This window comes from Phalacrocorax carbo, chromosome 3 (assembly GCF_963921805.1).
Source record: "Phalacrocorax carbo chromosome 3, bPhaCar2.1, whole genome shotgun sequence".
Classification (NCBI taxonomy): Eukaryota; Metazoa; Chordata; class Aves; order Suliformes; family Phalacrocoracidae; genus Phalacrocorax; species Phalacrocorax carbo.
In genome coordinates, this window is record NC_087515.1 from 61,986,495 (window position 1) to 62,006,709 (window position 20,215).

General features: G+C 40.3%; 2 protein-coding genes across 7 annotated transcripts in view; one reads left to right on the forward strand and one right to left on the reverse strand.

The window, feature by feature from the left end:
- The window catches only part of TMEM181 (transmembrane protein 181), a 35,740-nt gene extending 24,842 nt beyond the window's left edge, over positions 1-10,898 (forward strand). For all 6 annotated transcript variants that reach the window (XM_064447104.1, XM_064447109.1, XM_064447106.1 and 3 more), the window contains exons 10-17: positions 175-266; positions 1,345-1,402; positions 2,064-2,166; positions 2,264-2,315; positions 3,014-3,096; positions 4,219-4,308; positions 5,974-6,040; positions 6,993-10,898. In XM_064447104.1, coding sequence (XP_064303174.1) covers positions 175-266; positions 1,345-1,402; positions 2,064-2,166; positions 2,264-2,315; positions 3,014-3,096; positions 4,219-4,308; positions 5,974-6,040; positions 6,993-7,071 — 624 coding nt within the window. In that variant the 3' untranslated portion in view covers positions 7,072-10,898. The remainder of the gene's footprint in view (positions 1-174; positions 267-1,344; positions 1,403-2,063; positions 2,167-2,263; positions 2,316-3,013; positions 3,097-4,218; positions 4,309-5,973; positions 6,041-6,992) is intronic.
- Positions 10,899-14,023: 3,125 nt separating this feature from the next.
- DYNLT1 (dynein light chain Tctex-type 1) lies at positions 14,024-19,885 on the reverse strand. The gene is made up of 5 exons (XM_064447115.1): positions 19,808-19,885; positions 16,358-16,399; positions 15,015-15,138; positions 14,746-14,823; positions 14,024-14,447 (listed from the first exon to the last, which is right to left on the reverse strand). Exons 1-5 carry the CDS (start codon positions 19,832-19,834, stop codon positions 14,377-14,379), a joined length of 342 nt encoding a protein of 113 aa, XP_064303185.1. The 5' UTR covers positions 19,835-19,885; the 3' UTR covers positions 14,024-14,376.
- Positions 19,886-20,215: the final 330 nt, after the last annotated feature.

The following is a 20,215-nucleotide window of genomic DNA, read 5'->3' on the forward strand; positions in this document are numbered from 1 at the left end:
AATCATACAATTTTATGTCTTCTGTAATCACCTGTGCAGGTTAAAAATACAAAAGATGAGTCTCTCAATCTAGTTTGTACTGAACGAAACTAAGATGGTAGTTATTTCTGTCAAGAATGACTGAAATCTCAAATGTGGGTTCATTCCTTCACCACACTATTGTTTTCTCAACAGGGGGAAAGGAAGTGCTTAACTTTCTATCTGCCCAAATTCTTTATTGTTGGACTATTGTGGCTGGCCTCTGTTACGCTGGGAATATGGCAAACGTAAGTAATTTAAAACTTAGTGAAAAAGTAACAAGCTGAGAGTGTTCAAGAATGAGAAGATTGTTTATAATTAGTGCTATCTGTTTTTTAATGCTCTGGTTGTGCTATAGGAATGGAGTTCAAATTCTTACATCTTTCTGTTTTGCAAATTGTGACCAGTTAGAAAACAGAATTCCCCATGGACGATCTGGTAGTACATAATTTTATAAATCCCAGTGAGATCTAGAAATCACTACTTTTTCAATATGTTATGGCTCCCTACAATACTTCTAGCACTATGTCCCGATTAGCTTTTAGTATTTGAAGCAACAGTTTCTCTGTAGTTAACTATTACACAGTTTGACCAAACTTTCTCAACTATTAAACCTGCACAATTGGTCTTGACACCTCTTAGTCAAGCTCTGCTATCTCTCCTCAAAAATCAGTTCTTTTGCTTAGTTTAGTGTTTCTCTCTTTTGTTCCAATTTGTTGTGTTAACATAAAGGTGTCACTATTCCCTACCCAGAAAACTCTCTCAGTTTTGGTATGTTTGTAGTTTCTAAACTGTTTAATCTCAAATGTTTGCCTCTTATTTTATTTCTCAGAAGGAAGATACCTTCTAACCTTCTCTGGGCCTTTGTACACTGTTGAAAGCAGTGCAGTTGCAGGAAATGCTCATGCTAATGCCCTATCAGCAGAATTGCTATGAGGGCTTATACCACAGTTATTTCTTAAGTGTAATTCTTATCAACAAGGATAAAATTTAAACACTAAATCCTGAAAGCTTGTAGGAATTTACAGGATTATGCATTTTCTAAAAAATAAGTGGGGAGATTAGACATCCTCACAACTGAAATCCTTCGTATTCCTTGAAAACTTGGTTTGGGAAGATGGAGGATGTCATGCAATGCAAATTGTCATGACTCTATTGGAATCAATGGCATTGCACCAATTTATACAGCCAAAACCTTCAGTTGTAAGCTCTGTATAGTAACTTTAAACCCTTTCTTTGCTAGTGGGTTTCTTGGTTAGTATGGCTTTTTGACCTTGTCTTTTGTAATGGTGTAAGTACCACTTTCTCCTTTTGAAACTTTTCTAGGGTTAATGAAGTACGTGATCCTACATATCAATACAGGGTTGACACAGGTAATTTCCAGGTAAGTCAGAAATGTTTTCTTGCTATTAAATTGTCAGGTGGAGTTAGGCAATACAAGGAGGTCGGGTTTGTTCTCCTATTAAAATCTAGAATGCAATTTAGAAAATAGCAAATGCTGGTCAGATAATCTTATTCTGACTAGGGTACTTTTAAATTTGCTTTAGCTCATGCATAGGCCATATTGAGCTCCACCCAATGAGAAGAGTAAACTGCCTTGCAAATCTGGAGACTCAACACCACAAGTTTAGTTGCAGGCCCAGAGAAATATTTTTAACTCTCTTATTAAGTCAGTTTTGTATATCTTTACTCCTGCCAAGATCCTCTGCCCTAGTAAATTTCAGTCTTCCTTGTTTAAAGGACGATCTGATGTATACAGGTCCTCGTATTGTTCTCATGAGCTGTGTTTTTAGAAAATCATTGAGATTCAGCTCACTGTGAATTCAGTGAACAAAATGATGACTTCTCTTAAACATAATTTCTTCACATTCCCCCCAAACCTACCCTGATGATTAGCCATCCTCGTTTTGTACTTCCTTTCATAAGCCTACTTTCCCTGAATAAATGGACCATTCTGTGTTGTGCTTTGGGAAATAACGATTTCTGTTGAGGGAAGAAGGAATAGGCCAAATCTTGTTTAATAATAAAATGTAACACTCTTATAGGGAATGAAAATCTTCTTCTTTGTGGTGGCAACCGCATACGTTCTCTACCTTTTGTTCCTGATAGTGAGGGCATGCTCAGAACTTCATAACATGCCTTATGTTGGTAAGGAACATTTCTTTGGATTCTTTCCCAAACAAACTTGCTTCTCCTAGATGTAGGTTTAAATTCACTAATAACAACTTTTTCCAATCTTTTTCAGATCTCAGGTTAAAATTCTTGACTGCGTTAACCTTTGTAGTGCTTGTCATTAGGTAAGGGGTTTCAAAGTAGCTTTCTCAGTACTGTAACTTTTACAACCTTTTTTTCAGGGCTTTGAATACATTTTGTTGATAATAAAATTGTCAATGAAACTGAGGAATGTCTTTTTATATGATTGTTATGGCACGCATTTCTTAATTTTTTAACCCTTCTTGAAGGCTTTTGGAGCCAGCTTTGTATTATTTCTGTTACCACAGCAATACACTGCAAGCTTTAGAGGTTCACTTAGCAATATTGAAAACATCTATGCTGAGTGGTCTGCGGTGCACCATTCACCTCTTTTGGAGCTTTGTAAGCTTCACTTAGTCAAAACAACAGTCTAGAATTAGTTTCTTAGAGTATTGTTAATATTCTATTTAGATATTTAATATCTAAACCCAGATATTGCTAATATCTGTCTCCCCCACTCCAAGCATTAAAATTACTCTTGACATTTGTATTGCCTGTAGTGGATGAAATCCGAGGGAAACAGACAGGGTGGGGGGGGTGTTTCTGCTTTCTCAATTGACTGATGACTTTTAATCACAAAAGAATCATTCTTAATTTAGAACTATGAAAGAAAATGTGTCTTAAAATAAATGGTCTGCTTGTTAACATGATTATTTTCTCATGTACTCCTCTATCAATCTACCATTTAAATTTTGTGGTTTAAAGACACAGTACACCTATATGCTTTAACTTTTTCCCACAGCATTGTAATACTCTACCTACGCTTTGGAGCACAAGTTCTACAGAACAACTTCGTTGCTGAGCTGTCGACTCATTATCAGAATTATATCCTTGTGTTTTCATACTGCTCAACTAGGACCATTAATCTGTTTTCATGTAGAAGCTACTTAAAAATGATGTATCTAAGGACTGAAACCTTTGACTTCTAGGTAGGCTTTAGAAGTTCAGTTCATTTTGATCAAGGTTTCATGTCAGCGTTTTGTAATGGCTCTTTGTAAAGATTATGAGCTGAGACAGTTTCAGTGTAATTTGTTTACATCACAGCTGCATTTGATACTCTTTGAAAGGAATGAAGGCCTAGATATGCGTTCAAGTAACTTTAACATGTTATTGTGACAAATCTGGCTATATTTGCTGCAATAATTCAGTTTGCTGTATACCTATCAGTTGGCATGGGGCATACCAAAATATTTGAGAAATTATTAGTTTAGAAGTCACTGAAAATGCATTTGTGTATTGGTCCAAGTCTACATGTGGAAGAGGTCATAGCAGAGAATTTAAGTGACTTGAGAGAGACTATTTCTGATGTCTGTTGGCAACAGCATTACAGACTGTGTTTCTGGACCTGAACCATGAGATCCTAGTTCATTCTACTTTCTGAAAGTGCCTGTGTGATTGCAACTGCTCCGGTTACTGATGAGCTTAGATATGTGTTGGGAGCTAGTAGAAAACAAAATGTAAAGCCTTTAGTATTTTCCCAAAATGATGGCAAGAAGCCATCTCCAAGTTCAATCTACAGATAGTCCTTTCTCCTTCTTTCTCCTTCTTTCTCAATCACTGTGCCAAGGAAGAACTTTTTAAAAAATAAGCAAAACAAAACAAAACACCTTACCTGAACACCCCCTTAGTCAGCTTTCTTTTAGTATTGAAGGCAGAACTATTCAATTTACCATGCACTCCACCACTCAGGATTAGATCTTATCTCAGCAAATGTTACTTGTGTTAAAGCTTTGTCTTTGGTGGGAGCTGTACCTCGAAATAGCTGGAGTACATTAGTTGTCATTGAATTTAAAACATGCAGTTTTGTTTAGCCATTCGTGCTCTCAAACTTTAATAAGGCATGGGAAATAATGCTTTCCGTTGAAACAGCTGATGTACAGTTTGGATCTTGTTTCCAAAGTTAATATGTATGGAGCTATATTGAGCAATATCCTTGACTCTTACTACCAGCAGAATTCTTATCATTTTATGGTTTACTGAACTTCTATCTCTACACATTAGCCTTCGTGTATTCCCCCTCAAAGAATGCACTATATGGTAAGTGTAAGCAATTGTCTGGTAAACTTGATGACAAGAGCTAGCATATTAGCAGATACTGCGTAACATCTTCATATTTTGGTTGTCGCATTACCTTTTCAATTTGTTTTGAGTTAACATAACCAGAAACTGCACTGCTCCTGAACAAATTAGTATTGGAGATATGAAGGAACCCATAAAATGTACACAACTGATTAGCTAGACTTAAATTTTTATGCACTTAGAGCAAGGTTATAGTCAATATGCTGTTTGTGTATAATGCACTAGATTTTGCACTGACTCAAACTACAGGCAATACTTAAGGAGCAACAGTACTTCGTTTGTACTTTGTATTAACAATAAGGTTAATATAGTGGCGTGCTGGCAAACTGGACTCTGAAAGAGGTAACACGCTATTGGAAAAGTAGGAGTGAAGCTGAGTTAGAGTAACATGGGAGGAATTTTGGGGAACCTGCTTTGGGGAGAGCCCATGTAAAGGGAGATAAAGGATGGAATTGGTGGCACTTCTGGCTTTGCATCCCTATGTAGAGGGTGTATCTGACTCACATGATGATTAGAAAGCACTATCCCTCTCTAACAGATAAAGATTCTATAAAATAAGTATTTATACTGAGTGCATTCTCTGCTTTAAGCATTGAGTTTAAAATGTAGAACAATAGAACAGCCTGGGTTGGAAGGGAGCGGGAAAGATCATCTGGTGCTTTTCCTTTCATGGGAAAGGGAGCCTAGATGACATTAGCTAGCACCCTCTCCAATCGCATCTTGCATGCTGAGAGGTATGCAGGGGGAAAGCACTAAATAGTGGGGCTCATCCTTTCTCTAAACTTTTTAGAGTAGGTGTGGATGGAACTGTTACAGAAAAATGCTATTATTCCATTAAGAAAGGCAAGAGAAATGGCCGGGTGAGGCTAACGTTAAAAACTTGCTCTTAGGCTGGAAGAAGTATTAGTTTACAGAAGGCAGAAAGTAAAAGCCTGCTGGGAAAAAGATTGTTTATAGCAAATTGCTGGATTGAATTTGACTTGCATATAATTATGAACTGTAGCTCAGCAGTACAGATTATGCAAGAAATGAAGGCCTTAAAACAGGGTAGAGGGAGTTGTCATAAATAGCCAATGGAAAGTATGTGCTTCCTTTCATCTCACCATAAAGGTACAACAACTCCTTCCTTCATCTATTACAAGGATGAAAAATAACTGGCTAATCATTGACGTGCGTGCAAGGGTTTACAACTTTGGTCTACTTAATATTTGTAGCTTAGAAATGACCAAGAAGTTGAAGAAGTCTGCTTTTTAAATACATGTGAACTTTTGAATAATGTTTAAGAATAACGAAGTCTGACTTAATTACTGTAATGTGCAGGTTGAAATAACATGACATAGGAAACTGCACAAGGGAGGAAATCTACTTATACAACATGGAGAATATCTATCTGAAAATATGATGAGATAGTTACGTCATCTCCTTAGCTCTTAAGAATACCGTGATGTTGTGGCTGAAGGGTGAAGAATTTAAAGGGGAGAATTCCTCTTTGGTCTAGTTTTGTTGAGTTGTAGTCGTAACTCTCTTGGAAGTTGTTAAGTCTCTTGCTCCGGTGTTGGATTAGAAGTGCAGCCACATTTCTATATGTAATGAGCTAAATTAACTCTTATATGTATTTTCCAGAATCACAGTTGAAAGATAATCCCGCTTTTTCTATGCTGAATGATTCAGATGATGATGTGATTTATGGGTAAGATTATAAAATACCTATGGAGAGTTACTTTTAATGTGTGGTTTTTGTAATGTTCTTTTCTGTATTCATTAAATAAGTGCAGGCTTTGTAGGTTGTAGTGAAAGTATTCTGCCTAAAGAACAGAAACATAACCTTATTCTGAAACAGAAATGCAATAAGAATGCATGTTAGTTTGTTTTTTTCTTTTCTTTTTGGTTTCTAAAAGGGATTGCCACGGCACCTATACAAACAGGTAAGTAAGTACTAGGACACTGGCAGGCCATGGAGAGAAGGCAGCAAGAGATGTGAAAGGAATGCACTTCCTTTTAAACTGGGAAGGATTGTGCAGGAGTCAATTGGAGTTAGCAATGAGGCAGCTCATATGTAAATGCTTCAGGGAAGGAGAATGGCTCTTCTTAAGTGTCCATCGCTTACTGAAATAATAACAATCAAATCTAGCAAAACTTTCTGGACTTGCATATTTATGTAATATGAGAATTCTAGTAGCACTTAAACCCTATCCCAACCAGGTGTCTCTGTGCCAGACACTGAACAAACTCATTATCTGCCCTTGAGGTCTTCACCTCTTACCGACAACACTGAAGTGGTTGGAACAGTGAGGATGGGATTAATGCTGCAGTAAGCTGAACAAGTTTGCGCCTGTCTAGCTATAAGCATTGTCTGAGATAGCTTGCCTTTGTTTAGTTAGATAAGTAGTGGCAGTACCAGCTTGCTTCTGTACTAACCCTTGTGAAGAGTGGCTTCTAATTACTGGAATAACACTATGCATCGTCCTATGGAGAGAAGTCATATATATTGTTCATATTCCCAACAAGGAAGGAAAATGGATACCAGCTTCTTACCCAAATAACAGTTTGATGCCTCAGTGTAGTTTAGAACTTTCCTGTTTATTTTGGACTTCTTATCTGAACACCATGTTCAGAATTTTTAACAAGTACCTGTTTCACAGGAGTGATTATGAAGAAATGCCACTTCAGAATGGCCAAGCTATTAGAGCCAAGTATAAAGAGGAATCGGACAGTGATTGATTTTGATGTAGACAGACTTGTCCAGCTGGAATTAAACCAATTTTGAAGTTTTCCTAGATGGACAACTTCCTTGGCTTCCTTACAGTCTGCTGTCATCTGAACACCGACGCCCAGGAAGAATATCCTGCTTCTCTTTCTGTTTACAAAGTTAAAACTGAAAAAAAGAATCCTTGAAAATATTGTGGAGAAAACTTAAGAAACCAAAATTTTTACATGTGTTATAAAATGCCTGGTAGCAGGATGTCTGTGGACTAAAATCTTTAACTCTGTTTCCATTCAGAAGCATCACTGATTATATGCTCGTTTTAAAATTGCTTGCTTGCTGCTTTGTTTCCTTTTTTTTTTTTTTTTTTGAGGCTTATGTACAGCGTACATTCATCTGTTGTGTTTGTGTTAGCTCCTTTGTATCTTGTCCACTGCTGTGTGAAGTGCCTCATTTCCTTTTCAATTTTCTACCTTAGTCTTTTGAGCTGGAGGCAGGGAATGAAGTGTTTTAGGGGTTTCTCTCTATTATTTTTTTTTTAATGCAAGAAAACGCAAGCTTTCCATTCTTCCTTTAAAGAAGCGATATAGGTTTGATTATTTTTTAAACTCGGTTAAATGAATTTACCAGGTTTGTAAGTGTGAGATATGTGCAACTAGTCAAGTTCTAGTGAGCCAAAATAGCCTCAGTGGTGCAAAATTATTTGTATAATATATGTTTCATAACATGCTTTATCGTGGCAACAGAAGTATTTGGTTTGGGTTTTGTCTTGTTTTGTTTAAACAGCCCTTTCAAATGGAAATATTTAGGCAGCAACAAATCTCAGAAGGAAGCCAGTACTCTTCTTTCTAGGTGTTTTGTGTGCTGTAGGAGATTGTTACACTTACAGAGAATAAAGTATGAAAGTTTCACAGAGAATTACAATTTAAAATTTCCAACCATTTCATTTTTAGAAGCTTTTTCTACGTCAGAATTTTTCCTTAGTTGTATTAATAGATCCTGGGAACAGTCGTGGTTGCTCATTATTGAACGCGCATGGGAGTTAGCTTTTGAGCATGTTCTGTGCATTGTTCAACTTCTTTGTCGTACCAGAGTTGCCACCTGTACTGATCGAAACTTTTACTAGCACATTTGTGATTATCTCTGTTCCAGTGTGTGCTGGAACAGAGTTACAGGGGAATTAAGTATTCCTAGTACAATGCTGCTGCTTCGCTGCTTAAAAGTTGGTTTTCTCCTACACCATTGTTCAGTTCTTTATTTAAGTGGATGCTGTTTGTTTGTAACTACTTTTGTTTCCATGTACTTGACCTGTCTGAAAGTATAATTTTTTTTTTTTTCACATGGATTCATAACTGTGATTTACTCTTGTAAAATTTCTCTGCCCTGCTGCTGTAGCAAGGACTCTCAAAAGCACTGTTAATGTATTAGCCAGAAAATGGTGCTGGCTGACACAAGGCAATTGTGCTCATCGTTGAACCAGTTTAAGCAGAAGAGTGCGATGAAGTCCCACCAGACTGGCTGAATCCTACTGGGGAAAAAGTAGGTTTGTTCTGCTTTCATGTAACGCGGGTCCTAGACCGTTCCCGTGGCACTAACCTCCCGGTAGCTGTTCAAGATGACGAAGGGGAGACTTCACAGGATAGCAATTTGCTTAGAGAGGACCAAAGGAACTGCTTTGTGTGGCTGCATCATTACTGTCATAGAATAGTTCAGATTGAATCAGTGCTCTGCTAAAGACAGACAAGCGTGGTAAGATACTCTGCATGTGTGAGAGAGAAAACTTTCTAAAATTATGTAGACCTGTGAAATTTTGGAGGGTATTTGAAATTTAAAACTTTCTGTACCAGGGAGCATTTATTTGTTGGAAGCCAAAGCACTGTTGTATGGCTAAAGCAAGGAAACTGCTGGCGCGAAGGGGAAGGGAAGGTTTTTTTCCTTTAATTTCTTAATTAATTGGTGTCAGTTTAGAAGAACGTATTAAAAAAAAAATTGAAGAGGTATTTCAAGTTAGTGGTGGGTTGTTTTTTTTTAAGTGAACTGCAGTAGGCTGTACCTTCAGCACTTCCTTTTAGACTTTTTTTAATCAAGTAAGGGAGATGATCTTTGTATCCTAAAAGGGGAGAGCCCATCCCAGTTTTTACTGTTCCCCAGATGACTCTCTTGAGCTGTTTGAATTTGCAGAGTCAGACTTGGGAGCCAACACGGCATCCTTCGCATACCTCACATCCTTTTGACTTCTATTGGAGGATCGGTGGGTACAGGAATTAAGGCTTAAAAAATCAGTATTTACATGATCTCTACAGATTCAGATCTTTTTGGCTCTGATATTGTTTAATTCTGTTCTAAATTGTTTTCAAGAGATGAAATGTTTGATTTGGCCAATGTGCAAAGTATACTAATGGTTCTTATCCCAGTCCAAACTGGATGTTACAGTTAATCCTGAAATAGTGTCACACTTTGGGATTCTGTTAACTAAAGAAAGTATTTTTAATCTGACTTTGAGATAATTTTTTTTCCTAAGCTGTTCTCGGCCCATTTCACTTGCCATTTTGTTTGCATTAACTTTTCTACATCACTACATTCAAAGTGGAAATAGGAAAGCTGAGAGTGGGAAATGTGTACTTAAAATAAGTATCTCACTATGAAAATAGTGAAAAAATAGTTTCCTTGTTAATTTTTACAGATTATATTTGAGCAATGTTTGTTTGCCATGCAAGAGAGTTTTGTATTTCCTCATTGCTATAGTGTAATGGTAAGCTTGGATGAAGCACCGTCGCATCAAATTCAACATACAATGAAAAGGGAAAAGCAGTGAGGCAGATGAGGAAACAGTTTTGCTAGCAAGAAATCTCAATTTTACTCTTATTTGCATAATTGAAAAGCAGAGACAGTACTTGAGGAATATTATAACAGACTGTAAACAGCTGGGCCATAGGTGGCATCAATACACCTTGAGTAAAGTGTTGTAACCTAAGGGTGAAACAAACGAGATCTGGGTAAGAAACTAGCCTGGCTTTACTTTCATTGCTGCTAAAGCAATTCAATATTTCCATCACTAGTGGAACTGTGTAAAATGAGAAAAGTATGCAAGAAGGCCTACAGCATACAGTGTTCCTGCTCTAAAGGAGATGCCGTCTGTGCACAACTTCCATGTACACAGTGATCGAGAATGCCTTTTAAGAAATCAGGAATCACCAAGTGTGAGCCATTCATGGCAAACGGTTTCTGTAGTATTTGCTTTAAAAATACAGTTGGTTGGAAACATTCCTAGGACTGGCAAAGAATAGGGAGCATAAGGCTTAAGACGAGGAAGGAGCAGCGTGTGCAACAGACTCATGGCACTAACACTGGGGAAAATGGGAGGAGGATTCCAGCCAGGAAAGGCTTTGATCCATTGTCTTTCTCTGAGCCAAAAGATGACTTGGTATCCAGTCACCTTATTTTTCCCCCATTTCCTTTTGCTTATGCCAGTAATAACCTTTGCATTACTGTAAAACTTTTTTTTTAGAAGTTTGTAAATATGTAAAATGAAAATATGGGAAAATTGTGTACCAAAATGGTATAAAAATGTGTAAGATAAATGCTCTGTTTAATGAGAAGCTGTAATTAAATGCTGCTTTGAGAAAGTGTGCATGAGGCCTTGTGTGAAATAGCCTATGTGTCTAAAAATTGTGTTAATGACAGCAAATTATCCATTTATTACATCAGAAAACTTTATGCTAATATAGAATATGAAGGAAAACTAGTATTTTACTTCAAGTATAAGTTGGGTATTGAGTGTCTCGGAAGACTTCATGTGCATAATCATTGTTAAATATGTTCATAATAAAGTTTTGTATCTTTATATTGTTATCTTGGTTTTATTTTCCTTCTAGTAAATGGCTAAGTGTACTGTTTTCATAACTTACAAATGTATTTTCTTATGTATATTTAAACTTGGTTCATTGCATAAGGATGGGATCCAGAGGGTCTGTCAGCACAGGTTAACCAGGGAATTCAAACAGGTTTGAATTGGGTGGGGTTTTTTTTTTTGCTTACCCTGCCTGGGCTTGAAGGTGGCAGGCCGGTTGCTATTTTTCCAAATACATACATTAGCCTGTTTCCGAAGGGGACTGGCCTTCTCAGATGGCTTGACAGCAGCCTGGCAAAGCCTGCTGTGGTGCACTGGCAGTAAAATTTCCCTTGGTGAATGTCTGTGCCAGCTACCTCTCTGCCAAACACGTGCTTCACATTAGCTGCTGTCAGGTGCCTCTGCCAGCAGGGCTGCAAGCTCTCCTGTTACCTATTACATGCATCCTCTCAGCAGGTGCCCAGCAAGGGCTGCCCCACCTACAACCTGCTGGCTAGTCATAAAGACAGGTTTAGAGATGAAGCTGCTGATGTCATTTATCTTCTTCTTATAGCTCCGCATCTTCCAAGAGTCTGCTCATAGCTGGTAGACAGCAAAAGTGATCAGCACGTCACCCTCCCTTTGGGGTGATGCAGTGCCTTGCATAAATGTACATACTCGAGGCGAGCCTGAACCCTTATTGCGTGCTGAATAAAATGGCTGTAGCCAGCTCTGCACAAATGGATACTCAGCTGACTCCTGCTTTTGTGTCAGTGATGGCAGTGCTCAGTCACCAGCAGTTAGTTCTAAAGCCATTTCCTTCAGGTTTCAGTTAAAATAGTTAATGGTGGAAGAGAGGTCACACTCACCTGTGGCATTTACAATAAACAATGACACCTGCTCCCTGCCCCTGCCCAGGGCTGACATGCTGATGACTTCTGCAGCTATGATCTTACGAAGAGCCATGGCAGTGAGCTGGAGACAGGGACTTCATTCATACTTACCTTCCTGACTACTCCAGCCCACCAGTTGTGCTAATTTTTTTTTTTAACAGCCAATTAATTACCTAGAGCAAGGGGGCCACAAGCTCATCAGCCTAATACTTTACTTTGGCCCCGAGATGAGCTAGCCAGTGGTCTTTGAAAAAGCTGATTAAAATTAAGGTGTTTGAAACTAAATCAAATTTAGAAACCAGTAACTGTAAAACAGCAAGGCTGTAATATGTAATGCCTACAATATTTTACAGAAAAGCCCTATCTTAACTCGGGGGGGAACCAACCCCCACCCCAAAAAAAAAAGACCCTAACCCCAAACTCCTTTCTGTAGGCCTAATACCGTTACATTGGACACACTGGTTATTGCTCATACGTCAAATTGTCTCTAAAACGTTAACTATCTTTCTGTAGTGCAACATCTGTTTAAATGCAACAGGGGTTGCCCCTGCCCCGTACAGCTTTTACACTGAGAAGTATCTCACGCTTTTTTTTTTCTGCAGTTCAGCAGCACATGCATGAACAAACAGCAAAAAAAACCCAAGGAATCTGCCATTATTAACATCAACAAAGGACAAGGAATGTTTGAATGGCTTCATCATGAAGCCAAGTGTTTCTAGAAGTAAATACTGACTCGAAGCACACAAAACTTTAACTGTAAACAGCTAGCTGAGTAGGCGTTACACTACCGCATTATTCTGGCATGCTGATGGACCCAGGATAAAGTATCCAACCATCCAGATTAAAGATTTCCTTAGCAATTCAGCGATCAAAGACTACTTCTCTTTACAGGAAGTTTCTCTCACCCTGGTGACTATTTCAGGCACTTTATTCAAGCTCTCATTTTAGTATTTTCTTTTTACAGGTGGTGTATCCTTTCTGACACTGAATACTCAGCATTCTGTTTCTAGTCAAGCCAGTGCTAAAACTCTCTCTGCTACAGAACTACAAGGTGTACGGACGTGGTATAGCCCTGCAGCACTCACTGGGACAATAAGCTAGAATAAGTAAGTGGCTTGTCATGAAGGAGGTGTGTTTACAGAGATGTTTTGAAACTGGTATGCTAGCAGAAATATGTAAGCCTTACAGCTATATTAAAAAGTCTTAAATGTACCAAGCCCAAACGTGCTGCCCAAGTGACAGCAGAAATGGACAGGAAGGAAGCCGGTTGGAGCCTTGCCTAGCACAGGGTTTTCTACAGTCTGGATACGCCAAGCAGGGTTATCACAGTGAGCACCACCCTGCCCCTAGCGCTATGAAAAACTGCACTACCGTTGTTTGATTTTTTCAGTATTACGTCTTCCCAGATCATGGAAAAGTACTGCTGTATCAGCAGTTATCTCATTCTCAATAGCTCTAGCTGAGAGCCAGATTCTGAAAACATTTAACAGGGCTTCCTGAAGGTAAGCAAATGCAGGTCCCTCTGACTCTAGCCCAGGAACTCTCTCCTAAACTTGAAAGAATTACTTGCAAAGCAACTTCACTAAAAGGAAGCTACTGCTTACAGAAGCACCCCGGCAGTTCGCAGCGGTAGTCTGAAACCCACAGCATGCTCCAATTTCTTTAATTTGGTGATAAAGAAAACCTTACCCAAGCCCATGCTGAAAACCTGTTTTACTTGTTATTCCTCTGCAACTTTACTCTAGAAGGCAGGAGACTTGCTCACATGTTATTCAGTCAAGTCACTGGAGGCAGTTTTTCCCTCCCTTTCAGAAAGGATCAAGTTTCCCGAACTATCAGAACCCATCGCGCTCACTACCAGCAAAATCAATGTAGATGGCAGTTCGAGGCTTCCCCAACATCTGCAATCAGCTGCAGCAGTGAATGACTACCCATGTACAGCCTGCTGAGCACTTCTAGAATGTGAAAACGCTCTTACCTGTCTTTGTTCAATAAAGATAATTATTTCTGTTCTCATTCCGTGCCCTAAATACCATACAATCAGATTAAACAGGTCCCAAAAATGCAGCCAAGTTACTTTGATAAACATTATCTCATTTTCTTGCAATTTTGTAGTGACTTTGGCAAAATTATGGAAGCGCTTTGTATTCTGCTACGTACCTCAACTACCTTGAGGAGGATTAAAAGAACTGGAACTGGTTATTTTAAATAACAGAAGAGTTACATTTAAATGAGTCACACCAATGGTTATGAATTTCAATAATTTAATGCTAACCAAGAGTACAAAGTGTGAAAGTCGGTGTCTCATTTATATTGGTCTTAAAAAAGAAATCTAGAGAAAGTGTTTACGCTGCAGCAGATTTCAGTATTAGCACCTTGAAGAGAAGTTCTTGAAGTGTTAAGACAGTATGGCAACACTGGCACGATACTAAGTACAAACATAAACCATTGAACATCATGTTTTCACATTTCTACGTTTGAAAAAAAAGTTACTTTAAAAGTACATTAAAACCAGAAGTTGTTTGGTGTATTCACAGTTTGAGTAGAGATGGAATCGAGTGCTGGAGCAGGAAGGAGAAGGATGAACGACTCCAAGGCAATTATATCGCAAGTCCAAAGGCACTGACAATACAGTACATAGTCTTATTCTCCCATCTCACAGTGCAGGTTCCTACAAATACAAACAAGGGTTTCAGAGACAGAAGAAAGTTACAGTGAATAAATGCAAATTATATATGCATGTTTGTGACTGTTTACATTAAGAATCTTAAGAATGAAGCTTTCACAACAGCTAAGCATTTCCTATATGTAAGAGCTAGCATCACAGCCGCATGGAAAACCCACCAAACTGTACACTATTACTCCAAAAGGAGGGCAAATGCTAAAAAACAGAAAAGTATGCTGCCTAGTCTCAAGGGGATGGCATTAAAGTTGCAAGCTGAAAAAAATCGCACAGTTGCACTCCTTACCATCACTGGAGTTGTCCCAGAAGCAAGAGCTTGCTGTATGTAGCCCAGCACCATTCTTTTGCATAATCACACAGGTCACTGTCAGTAGAGAAGCTTTTATTAGTTTATCACTATCAATAATAAACATTCAGATACATTTTTGCTGAGCATAGTACATACACACATGCTTAGGAGTAGCTTACAGACATGGTTCTTGCTCAGATCTTCCCCCCGCCCATCAGCGCACTTCACTGCGCCAGATTTAACAGAAAAGAGAAAGTTGAGCTCACCAATATACTTGAAAGGCTTCCCCAGCTTTGTGAGTTGGCTTAGCGTTTGTTCCACCACACTTGTTGTCCACTGGTTCACTTTGCTGTGCTGGTAGGCATTGCCACCTATCGCACTTTCTATGGCCTATTGGCAACAAGCACATTCAATAAGCTGCGCTGTGTCAATCTACCAGGCACCCATTAACCCCTTCCAGCATGGAACACTAAACATGAGACCCCACACCCACAAGAAAAAATCCTAAATGCTGCTTGTCCATACTGATTGTTGGAAGTGTTTTCAATTATTAAAAAACTTGCAGGTCAGCGTTTGAGCCAGGCATAGAGGGAACCATTATACATTCCACAGATTCTCTTTAATTTGTGATGTTTTGATTCTTTATTTGTCATTCCTGTCCCAATGTCCTGAAGACAGAGTTATGAAAAGGGTCTTGCATTTAAACAGTTCTGAAGACATTGATAAGACACACACAACAATGGCTCATTCACACATACTCTTTTGCAGAAATCAGCTTCAGGTTTTTCAGCAGAATCATTTTTGGGAAACAAAACCCCAAATCAAGAGACCTGTGTAGCTGCTGGTTATTAATAGAGCAGAAGCCTTCACCCATTTTACTTACAAGGATAATTTCCCCTTTAAGACACAAATCTAAGTACATTAAAGCTGCTTGGTTTTCATTGACACTTTTTTTTCCTCACAGAAATTGTTTAAAAAATAGCCACAAAAGTATTTCAGATTCAGAAGAAACAGGAACAGGTATTAAAGGACGTGTATTCAATTTACAGAGTCTGACCAAATCAGTTGTTCTGCAACAAGAAAAAGACTGCACAAGTCTACTGTACAAGAGGAATTCTGGACACAAAACCCAAAATTCCTCTGGAAATTTTCTAGACAGGAAATTCATGTCTCTTAGCAACAAGAATAGTTCAATCATTTCAAACAAACAAGAAGTAATTTTGGAGAAAAAGCATCTTGAACACAGGAATATGCATATGCAGATAGCCTATTAAAAACCCTACACATTACTGAAACACAAAATCTATCTCTATAGGGTTTAACATATAACATCCCCCTAGAAATTCTAACAGGAATGCACTGCAACCAGAGAGGAACATATGAAATTATTTTATTATCTTCTGGATTTGTAATACATATCACAGCTGAGGCTAGGTATCATTTCTACTTGAAGTATGCACATTGGCTAAATGAACAATTAGTACACTTTGCTAGCAACCTATCTAGAAATCTATTATATATTTGTTATCAGATTTTCTCAAATGCTTTTTAGCACAGAGCATACAACATACCACACTTTCACACCAAGAAAATGAAAATGTTAGCTTACCTCTTTAATGATGCTACTGACTTCATCCACCACAAAAGAAGTCTACAAAAAATCAGTTTTAAATAATCAGTGGACACATTCTTCTGTTTACAGAGCTCAAGCCTTGTTAAGAACTTACACTAGAAGCTTAATTTAGGCTTGACAGATTTCTTGCAAGTCAGAAGATACCGAGGCTTCCTTTATTTGGTCCTGTGTACTCTGGCTCCCTGAACCCAGTCAATTTACCATTCTTAGCAAAGTAATGAAAAGTAGCAGACGAACTAATATTGGCTGGCCTTCTGAGTCAAAGTTTTCAAAATCTACCTAGAAAGTATTTAAAAATAATACATACAGTGCTTCTGTACACCTATATTCTCATTTTACAATAAGTATTAACCTCCAGAATTCACAGTAGGGTTGCATAGATAACCTCAGTGTGCAAACAGAACTTGGAGTTAAATGAAGCCAACATCTCCAGGGCACTGGTGTGGACAAAACATCAACTCACAGCTCAGAGAAAAGCTGTCATGACAATCTCAGCTGGGGATAAGAAGCAAACTTCCCCTTGGAAACCAAATGGGAAATCTACCTCCTTGGACTTCCCACCACCTTCAGCCTTCTCTCAGGCTCTGGGGAATAGAGATTAAGCATACGCAATGAGGACAGAGAAGGCCTGACCTTTTACTAATCTTAAAACTACTACTCATTTTCTCGTATGGTTAGTATATTTTCCCACTTCAGTCCCTCAGCTATTGTTGCCTCCCATGTAAGCTGGTTAAAACATGCCACCACCACTGCTGGGGGCAGCCCACCGCCCCCCCCCAGCCATTCAAACAGCCGGGGAGCCCTGCCAGGCAGGATCCCCCACAGTGAGGCTCCAAGCCAGGCACCAGCTGGCATCTTTATTACAGGTACTTCACAGCCTCACCTTACAAGCCAAAAGAAAGGCATGAGACAAAAAGAGATGCACGTAACAGCAAACTAATTAATTTTAGAAGACTGAATAAGGATTTCAAGCTTAACCTAATCAAGCATGCGTTGACTGAGTTTTCACTGGGAGGTCTGTCAGCTCAGCTTCTCCAGCTGGCAAACACAAGTAACAGCAGAATTCGGGTGCGCACGCAGGATGCAGTTACACCTGCTCAGGAGAACTTCAGCATTACGGTTCATAAACCTTTGGTCAGCAGGTGAACAGTCTAATCAGCTGCAATGACATGTGACATTCAGAAAGATGTGAGCAGCTGAGTATTCTCCAACAGAGAAACAGCAGGCCACAGGAGATACGCAGGCAATGCCTCTTCTGTAACTATCCAGAGACACCAATTTCCTTGCACAGTACAGTATTTTTAAAAGCTTTTATATGCTTTGGCTAACTGGCTTTAATTTTCAGCTTCTTGACTTTGATTTAATTTTAATATGCCTCATTTGCTTCCATGGTACTGAATTTTGCAGGTGCTTACATTTAAGGTGCACCACTGTATTTAACCAAATAAGATCTATAATTATCAAAATATCCTTTTCCATGGGAAAAAAAGTTAATAATACACATGCCAGGCGTGCCGGCAGACTTGAAGCATGCTGTCAAGCAAGATGATAAACCATATAGAGATTTTTCTTCACAAAGTCTAGAACTCAGCTGAGAAATGCCTTTGAGTGATCACAAGCATGCCTCACCAAAGTAAACTGAATTAAATCCAACTCAGGTTCTCAAATATATTAGATATCTAATTTGTACGGAAAGAAGTGGGAAAGAGCCATACATACATTTGAGAATTTGATTCTAGAGTTGCTGTTACTTCTAAACTTCTCCCTTTTTTGGGATGAGAGCATATATGCATTTAGATACGTGACAAAACAGAACATAACATCCTGATATCCAGCTTTGTGTGCTGTAACTGAGTTGCCAAATAGTATGACACTACTCCATCCGTTTATAAAATGATACAAACACTTTTTGTATTAAGAAACAAAGGAAAAAAATTCAGAAGCTTTGTGATTTCTCTGCACCAGCCCTCTGGCACAAGGAAAGCAGACTCGCTGTTTCCAACACTTTGTTTCAAAGGGGTGTTCCCAGGCAACAAACACAAACTGCAAAGCAGTATTATTTTTGAGTAATTCTGAAGTCATTTTTGAAAACAGCCATTAGAATTATGTTCAAGTAGGTTGATTAACAGTTTTTCAAGAGCCTCCGTAACTGTATAACACAGACCAGGCCCAGCAGTCAGGACAAGGCTTTTAGAATAGGATACACCTGACACACCTTTATCCCTCTCACTGCTTTGTTATTGTCTAACCAAGTCACAATGCAGCTGCTGAAGAACAATGCAGCAAACTGTCACAGCTCCGAAAAACTATCCCTCTGCAAGAGCAATGCTTGCGGGATAGTCATTTAGCATGATAAAGAAAAAGACCCTCAATTTATCCAACTTTTTACCTTCCTTAATGTGGTGCAATGAGAAGGCAGTCTCATTAGCCTGCCCATCACATGCAAGCTGCTTGAACTCCTCTTTCTGCACAAAGAGCTAATCTGAGTCATCCTCACACTGATCCAAACCGGACCAGCAAACCTTCTACTGCAAGACGCTGCTTCATCCCACTGGTGAAGACAGAAGCCACGACAGCCCCCCAGCATTTCCTCTAAGTGGTTTGCAGCAGCAGCTTTTAGGAGAATCTTAGAATCATTAAGGTTGGAAAAGGCCTCTAGGATCGTCAAGTCCAACCATCAACCCAACACCACCATGCCTCCTAAACCATGTCCTGAAGTGCCATGTCTACACATTTTTTGAACACCTCCAGGGATGGTGACTCCACCACCTCTCTGGGCAGCCTGTTCTAATGCTTGACAACCCCTTCAGTAAAGATATTTTTCCTAATATCCAATCTAAACCTCCCCTGACGCAACTCGAGGCCATTTCCTCTCGTTCTATCACTAGTGACCTGGTAGAAGAGACCAACACCCATCTCGCTACAACCTCCTTTCAGGTAGCTGTAGAGAGCAATAAGGTCTCCCCTCAGCCTCCTCTTCTCCAGGCTAAACAGCCCAGTTCTCTCAACCTCTTCTCATAAGACTTGTGCTCCAGCCCTTCACCAGCTTCGCTACCCAGGGGAGAAGCAGGCGTGGGTCGTCGCCGGGGAAGGAGCCCGGCGGACACCCGAGAAGCAGGCATGGGGCTGGCCCGCGCCACGGCCGGTAGCCAGACCTGCTCAGGCCGCCAGATGGACGGCGAGTGGCCGGGGCGGCTCCGGCCGGCACAGGAACAAAGGCTGCGCCGGGAACAAAGCCGCCCCGGCTCCGAGACGCCGCCAACGGCCCCCAGCTCGCCTCGTCCCGGGTGAGACCGAGGGGCGGGCTCCGGGGCGGACAGGTAGCGCCCGAGACCCTCCGCCGGCCCGCAGCCACCCGAGAGGAGAAACTAGGACAAAGCCACCCTGCCCCGCAGCTGCCCTCCCCCCCCCAGTCCAGTCCGTTACCTCCTCCCCCGACTGGAAGTCGTCCATCTTCCCGCTGGAGCACCTCACGCCGCAACCACCGCCCCCTCACCGCCCGCCCCGTGCCTGCCCGCCCCAGGCGCCTGCGCAGTGCTGCCCGCCGCGCCCGCCACCCACCCTGCGAGATGGCGGAAGCCGACAGGGCGGGGGCGCCCGGCCCGGCCCGGCCCGGCCAGGCCCCGGGGCGGGGAGATGCTGCTCGGCGGGACCGCTCTGGCGTCGTTAGACGCCCCAAAGCCTGGGGTTGAGCGGCAGAAGGCCGTTAGTCGTGGTTGTGTTTTTCGTACAGGTAGCTTGCTGTTTGTGTTCAGCGGGCGTGACTGCCCAGGGTGGGTCCCGGAGGTCCTCCCTGCCCGGGGAGCACCTGCGTCTTGGTTCTGGAGACAGAGC